Raw genomic sequence first — 12,319 nt, forward strand, 5'->3', positions numbered from 1 at the left:
GCGTTCAGTCCCAGCCTCACCTGCTATTTAAAGGTCTGTTTAAAAAGCACATTAGGGAGTCGCAGCGGGCTTAATGCATCACCAGGTGTGAACTCAGTTCAGCGTATCTGCGATTGCTGGAGTCAGAGATGCGTTGGCAAGCAGATATAAACCAGCACAAGATGCTTGGACAGCAACCAAAGAGGATGTTGACATAGAAGGACAGAGGATATACACATGCGTCATGAATGCAGGTCTGCAGTGGGATGATCTGAACACGTCTGGCTTTTAATAGAGTTGCAGATTTTTAACAAGGTGCGTGCAATCAAAAACTACAACCACAACAAAAAGTAGGACGTGTTACTTTCTACTTCTTTGGTCATCTGTGTGAGATGTATTTGTACATTTTGTTCCTGTGATATAAAACATTAAAAATGAAACAATAACCACAGTTAAAGCCTGATTCACTGTATGACTCTTTTCCTTTCCACTCATTCTGTTCACTCTCTCCATCAAAACTGCACATCATTCCTTTTGTGTCCATCAAGTTAGCTTTTTCTTTTTAAAGGTACTATATTAAATAAAATCAACTTTTTTGAGCTTTACATTATGTTATGATGTAAAAATATAGCTGGAGTGTTGCCTTGATTCTTTCATTTGTGTTTGAGAAATCCTCTAATCTCCCATGGCAACCATTCAGCTGGTTGTCACAAGAGATGCCTCCTCTCAGTTCCTTCGGACTAGCCAGCAGCAATTAGCAAACATCTGGTGGAACTGAGCATCTGCTGAGCTCATTAGTGGTAAAAACGTTAAAGAATAACCGTGTGGTGATGACTTCCTGATGGCGACTTTTCAGAAAGAGCAGGAGGTTCTTAAAGAGACAGAGGCCCAATTTCAAAGCATTAAATTACAAAGTCAAATTTCTTTTAAGTTGTATTGGATATATATTGCATTTTTACAACGACTACAGGTAACGTAGTTACTTAATCGTGCTATAAAATGACGCTACGTGACTGGAAAACATAATACCGCCACTTTAAATAGAACCTGGTTGTTAAGGATGGCACACACAGCAAACAAATGTAAGGCAAAAAAAATGAGTGACTTGCAGTTTGATTTTAAATATTACCCTCTCTGCCTCCTGGCAATGAATAGTATATGTTGATCGATTTGAAGGCACAGTCTAGTCACAATCGTTAAAAGTGGCACTGAAGTAAGGAATGCTGATGTAACTAAACATTTGTTCCAGACTGTGTTCATACTCAGTGCTGCTTTAACACCAGCTTGTTGTTCTAATGTTATTTTCTATCAGCTCAGCCTGTTGTAGCATTTGAGGACTAAGATAGAGCAAACACTACATATTGCCATTTAAAAACATTGGTCTGTTCTAAATTACCTACTGTAAATATTCATTTTATGTGGAGAAAACTTGGTTTGAAAAAGTGTTCTGCCTGAAAGTGTGTTGTATTTATAGTAATTTTTAAATTATTTTAATCTATAAAATGACAAAATTTGCACATATTTTGTCCGTTTGATGTCAGCATTTTAAAGCATTGAATCAGATGTTATGATTAGAACTTGAGTAATCTTTTTACCAAGTACATTTTTACTCTTACTTGAGTAATTTCATGGAAAGATACTTTTTATTTTTACTTGAGTAAAAATAATGTAGTGCTGCTTTACTTTGGCTCCTTTTTTAACCCGTTAACATTTTTACCAGCATTGCACTTAGAAGTAGCTTGTATAATGAAGTCATTTCTACCAGGTGTTTACTAATTGCTTCTGGCTAGTCTGAAGGAGCTGAGTGGGGAAGGCTGCTCTGTGAGGTGAAAGCTTCTCTCTGAGAAGAAGCTGCGTCTAGAAAGTGCTGCTAGATGCAACCAGGTGTTTTGCCATGGAGATTAAAAGAACATTTTTTTAAAAACCACTGCCCCTTTAAAAAAGTTAACCTGAAGAAAACACAAGGAATGATGTGCTGTCGTGATGACAAATGAGTTACAGGCAAGAATTTCAACTCACTTTGTTTTGATATTTTTTAGAAAATTAGGTATTTGGCAAGATCCTTGATTCTTACTCTGCTATTGTTGTAGGATGTTTTGTGATACTCTGACACAGTTCCTAGGTCTATATGTGGATTTTGCCAGTGGAACTGTGCCATACCGTGAACCATTTCCCCAGTTTCCACACCTTTTATGTACCATTAGGATGTTGAATTGGGTCACAGCAATTCCGTCGCATCAAGATGAGCCTTTTCCTTTGAGATTAGCCGTTTATGGCTCACAAGTTCTTCATTTCCTCCTTTTTTCCTCTCTCTTTGGTTCTCCCTTTCTTCTCCTGACAGTGATTGCTGCACTGTTTTCCTGTTGGGTGGTACAGCAAACATTTTGTAATGAGCGGCACTTTATCATTCCAGTTTACAGTGAAGCTAAGTAACTGCGTACACAGTGCAGAAGTCTCATTTGTTCAGCCTTCATTTGGCCAAGACACACAAAGACAGGAACGCGATGAGGAGCTACTCAACTGGTGATAAAAATTTATCACTGATATGCAAATGATGCAGCCGCAGTTCTCTATGAATCAGTTTAATGCCATTGTTCTGATTATGTTTCTGTCTCCTGTCTTATTTGTTTGTGTACTCTCTCTAACTGGGCCATGTTTGTTTGTAGTTGGAGACAAAGTGCCTGCCGACATCCGCATCTGTTCAATCAAGTCAACGACTCTGAGGGTAGACCAGTCCATCCTGACAGGTGAGACTCACAACAAGGCAGACGCCAAACACTGTCCTGGAGGTTTTTTATTCAGTTCTATCTCACAGCACTATTGCTTTTATTCTGTTTTGTTTGACCTTTTGCATCACTATGAAGTGATTAAACAGTAGTTCACTGTCTGCTTGGCGACAGAACAGTTCCCTGACAACTAGGCAGGGATCAGTATAAGATTCTCCTGGTATGACAACCTTTAGGAAAAACGCCACATTCTTGTGATATTAGCACAAGAATTTAAAACAAATATATAAAATCTAGTGACGATCCAATTTGTTTTTGTTGAGTTAATCACATTTTGATCCAAAACCATGTGTCAACAAAGTAAGCAACATTTTCAATTGAAGAAACCCTTTTTTGTTCTGTGTTTTCCTCCTAGGTGAATCTGTGTCTGTCATCAAGCACACCGACCCCGTCCCGGACCCTCGAGCCGTCAATCAAGACAAAAAGAACATGCTCTTCTCTGTAAGAGAAAATCTACACTACTTTCTTCTAGGGCTGGACGATGCAGCTGAAAACATGTTAAGAGTGTTTATATCAGCCAATATTGATAATTATTGGTTTGTTTTTAGTTTTAAATATCTGGAATTCAGTAGTGGCCTTTCCTGTTTTAGCCACAGTTTTCCGTTGTTATGAGGCTCAATGGCAAACATGAATTTGCTGCTGCGCATGTTACAGGTTGTTGCTAGGTAACCAAAGAGCGAGCGAGTTAGTTTAGTTTCTCATGAGAGCTTGAGCGCTAGAGCCTTTCCTCTGCATACATCCCCCAGAATGCAGTGTGGTTCAGATGTACTATCTATTGATATTGGTCATGTGTCTATCACATACGTTGCTATTGATTTATTGTCGAGTCTTACTTTCTTTCAAACATATTCGTAAAAACGTTGTAGTACATATATAGATTGTTTTGTCGTTTCAAGGTGTGTGTGTGACCCGCCGTTTTAGGGCACCAACATCGCCGCCGGGAAGGCCGTGGGCGTTGTCGTGGCCACGGGCGTCAACACAGAGATCGGGAAGATCCGCGACGAGATGGCAGCCACGGAGCAGGAGAAGACGCCGCTGCAGCAGAAGCTGGACGAGTTCGGCGAGCAGCTATCCAAGGTCATCTCCCTCATCTGCATCGCCGTGTGGATCATCAACATCGGCCACTTCAACGACCCCGTCCACGGCGGCTCCTGGATTCGCGGGGCGGTCTACTACTTCAAGATTGCTGTGGCGCTAGCCGTCGCCGCCATCCCTGAGGGCCTGCCCGCCGTGATCACCACCTGCCTCGCCCTGGGCACCCGCCGCATGGCCAAGAAGAACGCCATCGTCCGCAGCCTGCCCTCTGTGGAGACCCTGGGCTGCACCTCCGTCATCTGTTCGGACAAAACCGGCACTTTGACCACCAACCAGATGTCTGTCTGCAGGGTGAGGCTCACAGAAACACACACACACTCACACACTCTCTCTCTTGGTGCATTACTAAGCAGCTCTGTGATCAGTGTCTTTTCATCTTTTTACTTCCTGCCTGCAGCCTGAGGATGTTGTCAGAATTAAGACTGTTTTCCTTATGATCAGGTATCCAGGGTTTTAACAAGCGGATAATGTGCTGCTGCTCCTCTTATCTACACGCAGCTGACGACTTGCAGAGCTGCTGTTGCATAACTGACCTTGCGTCACAAAGCAGCAAGCCGGCCAGTCTGTGGTTGCTGTTTATCTCTCTGTATTAATCAGCACCACGCAGCTCCTTGACCATGCTTTATGGAAAAGGACATTTTGTCTGTCAGTAATGTTTAATCCTTTTCTTTACATTTTTTATATCACACTTTTGTTCTGTAGGTTGCTGTTGGCCTGTCACAATAACAAATTTGTTCCAGAAATTATTGCAGTAAACGATAATATTCTTGTTTTGAGACCATTTTTCAAATACTGCATCAATAATGGCATAACAGTGCAAATTTTCTCTCAGACTGATAAACTTTAACAGTGAAACATGTTATAAATATCCAAAATGAAACAATCAAAACCATAGAAAAATGGATTATGAAGTCTTTGTAAACAAAAGTGCCCTTCAAAACATATTAATCATCAGAACAGAAATTATTGAGCTCATTTTAATTTAGCATGAAATTTGTAATTGCTTATTGCGACAAGTTTAGCTGGGAAGTACATGATCAAATTAGAAAGACGCTCGATCTGAACCTTCAGATTATGATTTTGATGGAATTCATTTTTTCTCTTTTCCTAAGAACTATAAACACATAAAAGAGAACAAATGTGGAGAAACTGAAACTGACTAAAATAATAGGTTGACTTGGTCAAAGGCTTGGACTAGGTTAAGATAGTTTTTGGATTTCATGTTTAGTTGATGCAATAAGAAGGAATATCTGATCTGTTTGAGTTACAAACCGCCAGGTCTGCCTGGCACTGTGACTTCTTCCTTTTGGACACAGCTTTACTCTTTACTCAGGCCTCCTGGCAGTCTCTTTTGTTTACTTCTGCAAAGAAACACTTATTTCTGCCTCCCAGCCTGGAGCTACCAAAGACACACTTTGTAGCACTGCAGGCAGCTCGCTGTTCGAACGATGCTGCCCCCTGCTGTCCCAGTGAAGAAACAGACTCTGATCAGTCTTCATGATTTCAACTTCTTTGATTCTCAGATGTTCATACTCAACAAAGCAGAAGGAGAAAGCTGCTCTCTGTCAGAATTCACCATCACAGGTTCAACCTACGCACCTGAAGGAGAAGTGTGAGTATAACGGACAAATACAGGAGACAAATCAACTTTTTACAGTGTAAAAAAAAGCACACTTTAGACTAATGCACCTCTTCACAGTTACCACGATAGCAAACCAGTGAAATGCTCCCAGTATGAGGCTCTGGTGGAACTGGCCACCATCTGCGCGCTGTGTAATGACTCCTCTCTGGACTTCAATGAGGTCGGAACAGCTTACTTTTTGAGATAATCAAAAAACAACGACAAACACATTTCATTTTCAGGATGACAAAGAGGGAAATGAGTAACCTGGATTGTGTTTGATCGATCAGGTGAAGGGTGTGTACGAGAAGGTGGGCGAGGCCACAGAGACGGCGCTGACATGTCTGGTGGAGAAGATGAACGTCTTCGACACAGAAGTCCACAACCTGTCCAAGATCGACAGAGCCAACGCTTGCAACTCGGTGAGTGGCAGCCGCCCACTCACCGAGTTGCGGCCACTCAGCAGGTTTTTCTCACTGACCATGCCTTTCATCGCCTCAGGTGATCAAACAGCTGATGAGGAAGGAGTTCACCCTCGAGTTCTCCCGGGACAGAAAGTCCATGTCTGTCTACTGCACCCCCAACAAGTCCCGCTCCTCCGTCGGCAAGATGTTCGTGAAGGTAGAGAGGAAGGGAAAAAGTGCTGAGAATCGGTCTGCGGCGTTGGGTTCAGTGGGAATAATTAAAATACCCGTTCTGCTTCCCAGGGGGCCCCAGAGGGCGTCATCGACAGATGCACTCATGTCCGAGTGGGCAACACTAAAGTCCCCCTCACTCAAGGCATCAAGGAAAAGATCATGTCTGTTATTCGCGAGTATGGGACAGGTCGGGACACGCTGAGGTGTCTGGCTCTGGCCACACGAGACAGCCCCCCTAAAACAGAGGACATGCTCCTGTCCGACACCACTAAATTCTCAGAGTATGAGGTGAATATTTGTCATTTTCACTCAGTAGCTTTGAATGGGGTGATTAAAAATAATTGTTCTGTGTTGGGACCTTTTGCTTTTGAGCTTATTCAATGATGATTTTCCAGAATGTTGCCCATCAAATGTAATGCAGAAGGTGTTGTCTTGTTTACCATATTAAAAAAATGGACAGCGGCTATGTGTAAAGTTAACGATTGGTTGCAGAGATCTCACTTATGTCTTAATTCATCCAAAACGTAAAAATACTGACAGTAATTCTAGTACTCAAAAAAATAGAAGCACTCCCTTCCAGCATTTAGTCCACCCCAGTACTTCTATCCAGCAGCGCTGGGAGGCCCATTAGTTAATAATGAATGGGTCAGCTGTCTTCATACATATGTGTACTAAACTAAAATAATCATTAGTTGTTGCCCTATTGTGATTTTAAGCAAAGATATATGGATTTTAAGGTGTTATTTTGTGGATGTTTTGTGCTTTAACATCAAACTGCCAATAGGACTGGAGATGGAAATTAGCCACCTGGCTATAATCTCATGTATTTACCTGTCGGTGTTCATTGATGCGCATTGCTCCATTTTTAAAAGCAAACTTGGAACAGTGGGGTGAAACTAAATCCTCTGACACTCGTGTCTATTCCCGCCTCCCCAGTCCGACCTCACCTTCGTCGGCTGTGTGGGCATGTTGGACCCGCCCAGGCAGGAGGTGGCCGCCTCCATCAAGCTGTGCCGCCAGGCCGGCATCCGGGTCATCATGATCACGGGCGACAACAAGGGCACAGCCGTGGCCATTTGCCGGCGCATCGGCATCCTGATGGAAGACGACGACATAGAGCACATGGCCTTCACCGGGCGGGAGTTTGACGAACTGACCCCCTACGCCCAGCGGGAGGCCGTGACCAAGGCTCGGTGCTTCGCCCGCGTCGAGCCCTCCCACAAGTCCAAGATCGTCGAGTTCCTGCAAGGATTCGATGAAATAACCGCCATGGTAAGCAGCCATAGGAAGGAAGTCACCAGCTTTGTTGATATTCTGCTGATGTCGAAAAAAACACAATTTTGCAATTGCGGTGTTTCGATTATATGAAACACACAATTAAAATCGTACGTGAATGGGCCTGCCACGATAACAAAGTTTACTAGACGATAAATTATTCCAGAATTTATTGCAATAATATTGTCGTTTTGAGAGCATTTTCATGAAACATAATGGAAATGATAGTATAGTCCAATAACACATTCTCAAAGATCAATAAACTTTAAATTCTAATCAACATCCAACACTGGAAGATATTTTAAATATCTAAAATAGATAAATAAAATAACAGAAACCACAAATAAAGAGTTATGAAGTCTCTGCAAAAAGGGCTAGTTGAGACCAAAACGCCAGACTTCTGGTAGAAAGAGAAAAATGGTAAATCATGCAAATGGAAATTATTGAGCTTATTTTAATTTATCATGCAATTAATTGATTTATTGCTTATTGTGACAGACCTACTCTTGAATAAGTTAGCTCACATGATAAGTCATTAAAAAAACACGCCACTCCATCATCCTCCAACTATTTCCTGTCGTCTTCTTTGTGGTTTACACCAGTGGCAGCATCTTCTTCTTGATCACGCGTCTTGTGTGATGCAAAAAAAGTGTTTCCATTGAAGCTTTGTGAAATAAACCAATTTTGATACGGCCGAAAAACACCTCATCTGAGCGTCAAAACGTTTTATCGAAAAACCAGAGTTTTTGAAATTGCCACGTTTCCATTAAGTAGATTTATTTTCGAAATGTCAAATTGAGGAATTACATGGTGAATGGAAACGCAGCTCCTGCTGGCGTTGCAGTACCTCACTGTGACATATTTACCTCCAGACGGGGGATGGAGTGAACGACGCACCCGCTCTGAAGAAGGCAGAGATCGGCATCGCCATGGGGTCCGGCACGGCCGTGGCCAAGTCGGCCTCAGAGATGGTCCTGGCAGACGACAACTTCTCCTCCATAGTGGCTGCTGTGGAAGAGGGCCGAGCCATCTACAATAACATGAAGCAGTTTATCAGATACCTTATCTCCTCCAATGTGGGTGAGGTTGTCTGGTGAGTTTCCTCTGGCAGCTACTGATGTTCTCTCATTTTTCAGTGCTCTGTTTAGAAAGAGAAATAGCTTCTATTAAATAAAAACTATGTGTTGCTTTGGAAACAAATTCATCCCTCTCATACCTCCTCATATTTTGTTATGCTACAACCATACACTTCAATGCTTGTTATGTCATAATCCAAAACATTGTAGTGCAAAATTGTGAGCTAGAGGGAATATTGTACATGGTTTACTGTTCTAGCCCATTTTTGCCTTTTTCAGGCTGAAAGTTTTTCTCATTCCTCTTTCATAAAGATTCAACTGGAGCTTCTGTTAAAGCTCCAGTTGGTACATTTTATAAAAAATATGTTTTTTCCATATTTGTTAAAACTGTCACTATGTCCTGACAAAATATACAAGACAGATAATGTGTGAAAATATGTTTAACAAATGCATATTTTTATTAAAGTTACCATAGCAGCTTTAACAGTATTTTTGCTAGTGTTGTCACAGATTTTCAATAGGATTTAGTGCTGAACCTTCTCCAGGTCGTGTTATTAACACATGGATGTACTTTGGTTTGAATCATTCCTTGTTAACTCTGTGTGTTTAGATCCATTGCTCTCCTGGAAGGAGAAGCCCCACCCAATTTGAAATCTTTTGCATTCCCTCACAGGTTTTCAATCAGGATTACCCTAAAAATATACCAGCTTGTCTTTTGTATCTTGTGGCAAACTTTGAACAGGACTCCTGGTGGCTGTTTTTACACACTGGATATCAGAGTAAAGGGTACTGGAAACAAATACATGCCACATTTTTAGATTCTTTTTTTTTTGTTCAAATCACATAAAAAGCCATGTATCATTTTCCTTACAGCCACGACCTCTAGTATGCACTACTTTGTGTTGGTTATCACATAAAATTGTAACATAATACATTGAAGTTTGTTTTTTTTGTAACTTGACCAAATGCTGTTGCAAGGTTCAGTGAATCAGGGTAAATGTGAAGTTAGTAGAGATGCACCAATCTGATATCAATATCTGTATCGGTCTTGATGTTGAAAAAAATTCTAGAGCTGGTATTAGTGACAATGTGCCCAATCAACAAGGGCAGATCTATTCAGTCTACTTCTATGTTTTATGCACTGAGTTTATTATTTATTTTACATTATATTTAGAATTTCTTATTGCACTTTCAGAACCATTTGAAAGAAGATTTGTTGAGGTTTATTTTGACATGTTTGACAGGTCAGTCAGTCAGTTTCAATTTCTTTATGACTAATTTTACGTTGGCTGTTCTACTCCTAATTGCACAAATTAAAGTTGTTTTTACGTTTATCCAAGCCTGTGAAGCTACTGGCATGTTTAAGTATGCTGTTCTGGTAAATAAAATAAAAATAAACTTGTAATTGAGTTTTCACATTTATGTCTGTTTAAAAAAAAGAAACGTTTTATGTCAGTTCAGCTCGGTATTGGGCGATACTAAATCTCAGACAACGGTATAAGTAGTAATAAAAGTTTATTGGTGCATCCCGAGATGGTAGCGATTCATCCTTGAGTGCAGAGTAGTTCTGGTTTGTTTCTGACAGCGTTTCTCCTCCTGTCAGCATCTTCCTGACCGCCGCTCTGGGTTTCCCCGAGGCTCTGATCCCAGTTCAGCTGCTGTGGGTCAATCTGGTGACAGACGGCCTCCCCGCCACCGCCCTGGGCTTCAACCCCCCGGATCTGGACATCATGGAGAAGCCGCCTCGTAACGCCAAGGAGCCGCTGATCTCTGGCTGGCTCTTCTTCAGATACCTGGCTATTGGAGGTTAGCTGATTAAACCATAGTAAAAGCTGCACCAGTCACCACTGCTGCTGCCTTCTTTTAGCTGTATTAATCTTTATGTCCTGTGTGAAGGGAATGTTTTTTTCTGTCTCTGCTCCCAGGTTATGTGGGCGCTGCCACTGTGGGAGCTGCTGCCTGGTGGTTTACAGTCTCAGAGGACGGCCCACAGCTCACTCTCTACCAGCTGGTAAATGTCCCAACAATAGCTGTTTCCACTCACCATAAAATTGTGCAAATTGAAATTATGAAAATAAATTTGCTGAAAGGAAACATGCCAGTTTTGAAAAAACCCCTCATATTATCAGTAAAAGGTTTTTGCGCTAGGACGAGGTGGTTTTTCAACTGTATCAAAATAATTTTTACGCATTAAACGAGTCACCTGATCAACAGGATGTTGCTACACAGTATCACACAGTTCATAAAAAGCTGTGTATCATTTTGTAAAACTCAAAATGCTGCATACGTTGCCGCTCCCAAGTATAAGGGTCTTGTTGCGCCAGGTTTGTTTGGGGACCAAAATTGCAACGTTTGTTACATTTGTTACATTTCCAGCCGATGCTGTTCTCTTTCACACTGTGCTGAGTCAAACCAACCAAACCTTTTGTTTCCCGTCTCGCCTGTGGTGGCGCTGCACCAAGAACAACTGAAGGACATGACACAAAAATCTCTGAAGAAAACACCGAGCGCAACTTCCGTCTTTGCAAAATGTAAACAAAAATGGAGCACTGTCACATTTTAGCAGCTGTAGGATTTTTTCAGAGATGATCTCTGCCACGCCTGAAAACCGGTTTTCAGGCGTGGCAGTTTGGCGTTTGCATTTTTAGTCCGCCTCACAGGTTGATTGCGTGTTCACACCTCCCTAAACGAACTGGAGTTCGATTAAAGCGGTCTAAACAAGATTGGTGTGAACACACCCTAAGACGCCTCCTCTGATAGATGATGAGCACTAGCTGAATTATGAATATATATCATGTAGCTGTTTACATCCATCACTTCCATTGACTTTTAGTGACTTGTCGTGTGAACAAGCTTACTCAAATGTGATTTTTTTATGTAATTTCTTAATAGACACACAGCAATTGCTAAATTGTGGGGTCTTTTGACAGCAAAATATTGACAAAGATTTACACACATTTGTAATGGAAACGCAGCTGCTATGGCAAAGTTTTCACGTTCTCTCACCTTCATCTTATTTTTCCTCTCTCCACAGAGCCACTTCCTGCAGTGCAGCCCTGACAACCCCGAATTCGAAGGCTTGGACTGCCACGTGTTCGAGTCGCCGTATCCGATGACCATGGCTCTCTCCGTGCTCGTCACCATCGAGATGTGCAACGCTCTGAACAGGTGGCTCCACTTTTGTCTTTGTCATTAGAGAAGGAGCATTTGCTGTCAGGAGGAGGAGGACGAGTACCTGCTGTGTCACTGAAACAAACCATTTGCATTCTGTCCTCACTGCAGTCTGTCAGAGAACCAGTCCCTGCTGCGGATGCCTCCCTGGGAGAACATTTGGCTGCTGGGGGCCATCTGTCTCTCCATGTCCCTCCACTTCCTCATCCTCTACGTGGAGCCTCTTCCCGTGAGTTTATTCTGTGATAAACTTCTCATTGTGTCGACATTTTAAGCAAGCAGTTTATTCCCAAACACAGGTGGAGTCATTGTGGGACCCTCTAGTGGTCATAGGCTGTTGTTACAGTAAAGTTAATTAAATTTTAAGCTATAGAAAAATGAACTTTATACAGAAGAGAATTAGAGCCACTGAAAAAAATTAACTCTGACTCTTTTTCATAGAATTGACTTAAATTTTCTGAGCTCAAAAGTCAGAATTTTGAGATTAAAGTCAGAATTTCTTTTTTTGTTGTGGCCCTATTCCTCTTTAGTTTAAAGGGATTGTTTAGAATCTAACTTTTGTCGATAATTAGCATAAATCCAGGTTAGTTGGTTAGTTAATTACTTTCTATGTAAGGTACTTAAAACCGAGTTTGTATCGGGTGTTTTATGTACCTTAAATGCAAAATGTCTTTATTC

General features: G+C 41.6%; 1 protein-coding gene across 2 annotated transcripts in view; it reads left to right on the forward strand.

The window, feature by feature from the left end:
- The window catches only part of LOC102222361 (sarcoplasmic/endoplasmic reticulum calcium ATPase 2), a 29,958-nt gene that overhangs the window by 13,315 nt on the left and 4,324 nt on the right, over positions 1 to 12,319 (forward strand). For both annotated transcript variants that reach the window (XM_005802121.2, XM_023342254.1), the window contains exons 6-19: positions 2,646 to 2,726; positions 3,121 to 3,206; positions 3,687 to 4,151; positions 5,384 to 5,472; positions 5,560 to 5,662; positions 5,772 to 5,903; positions 5,983 to 6,102; positions 6,189 to 6,407; positions 7,056 to 7,391; positions 8,267 to 8,487; positions 10,074 to 10,276; positions 10,396 to 10,481; positions 11,505 to 11,638; positions 11,753 to 11,870. In XM_005802121.2, the coding sequence (XP_005802178.1) occupies positions 2,646 to 2,726; positions 3,121 to 3,206; positions 3,687 to 4,151; positions 5,384 to 5,472; positions 5,560 to 5,662; positions 5,772 to 5,903; positions 5,983 to 6,102; positions 6,189 to 6,407; positions 7,056 to 7,391; positions 8,267 to 8,487; positions 10,074 to 10,276; positions 10,396 to 10,481; positions 11,505 to 11,638; positions 11,753 to 11,870 (2,393 nt within the window). The remainder of the gene's footprint in view (positions 1 to 2,645; positions 2,727 to 3,120; positions 3,207 to 3,686; positions 4,152 to 5,383; positions 5,473 to 5,559; positions 5,663 to 5,771; positions 5,904 to 5,982; positions 6,103 to 6,188; positions 6,408 to 7,055; positions 7,392 to 8,266; positions 8,488 to 10,073; positions 10,277 to 10,395; positions 10,482 to 11,504; positions 11,639 to 11,752; positions 11,871 to 12,319) is intronic.

This window comes from Xiphophorus maculatus, chromosome 11 (genome assembly GCF_002775205.1).
Source record: "Xiphophorus maculatus strain JP 163 A chromosome 11, X_maculatus-5.0-male, whole genome shotgun sequence".
In the NCBI taxonomy this organism is placed as follows: Eukaryota; Metazoa; Chordata; class Actinopteri; order Cyprinodontiformes; family Poeciliidae; genus Xiphophorus; species Xiphophorus maculatus.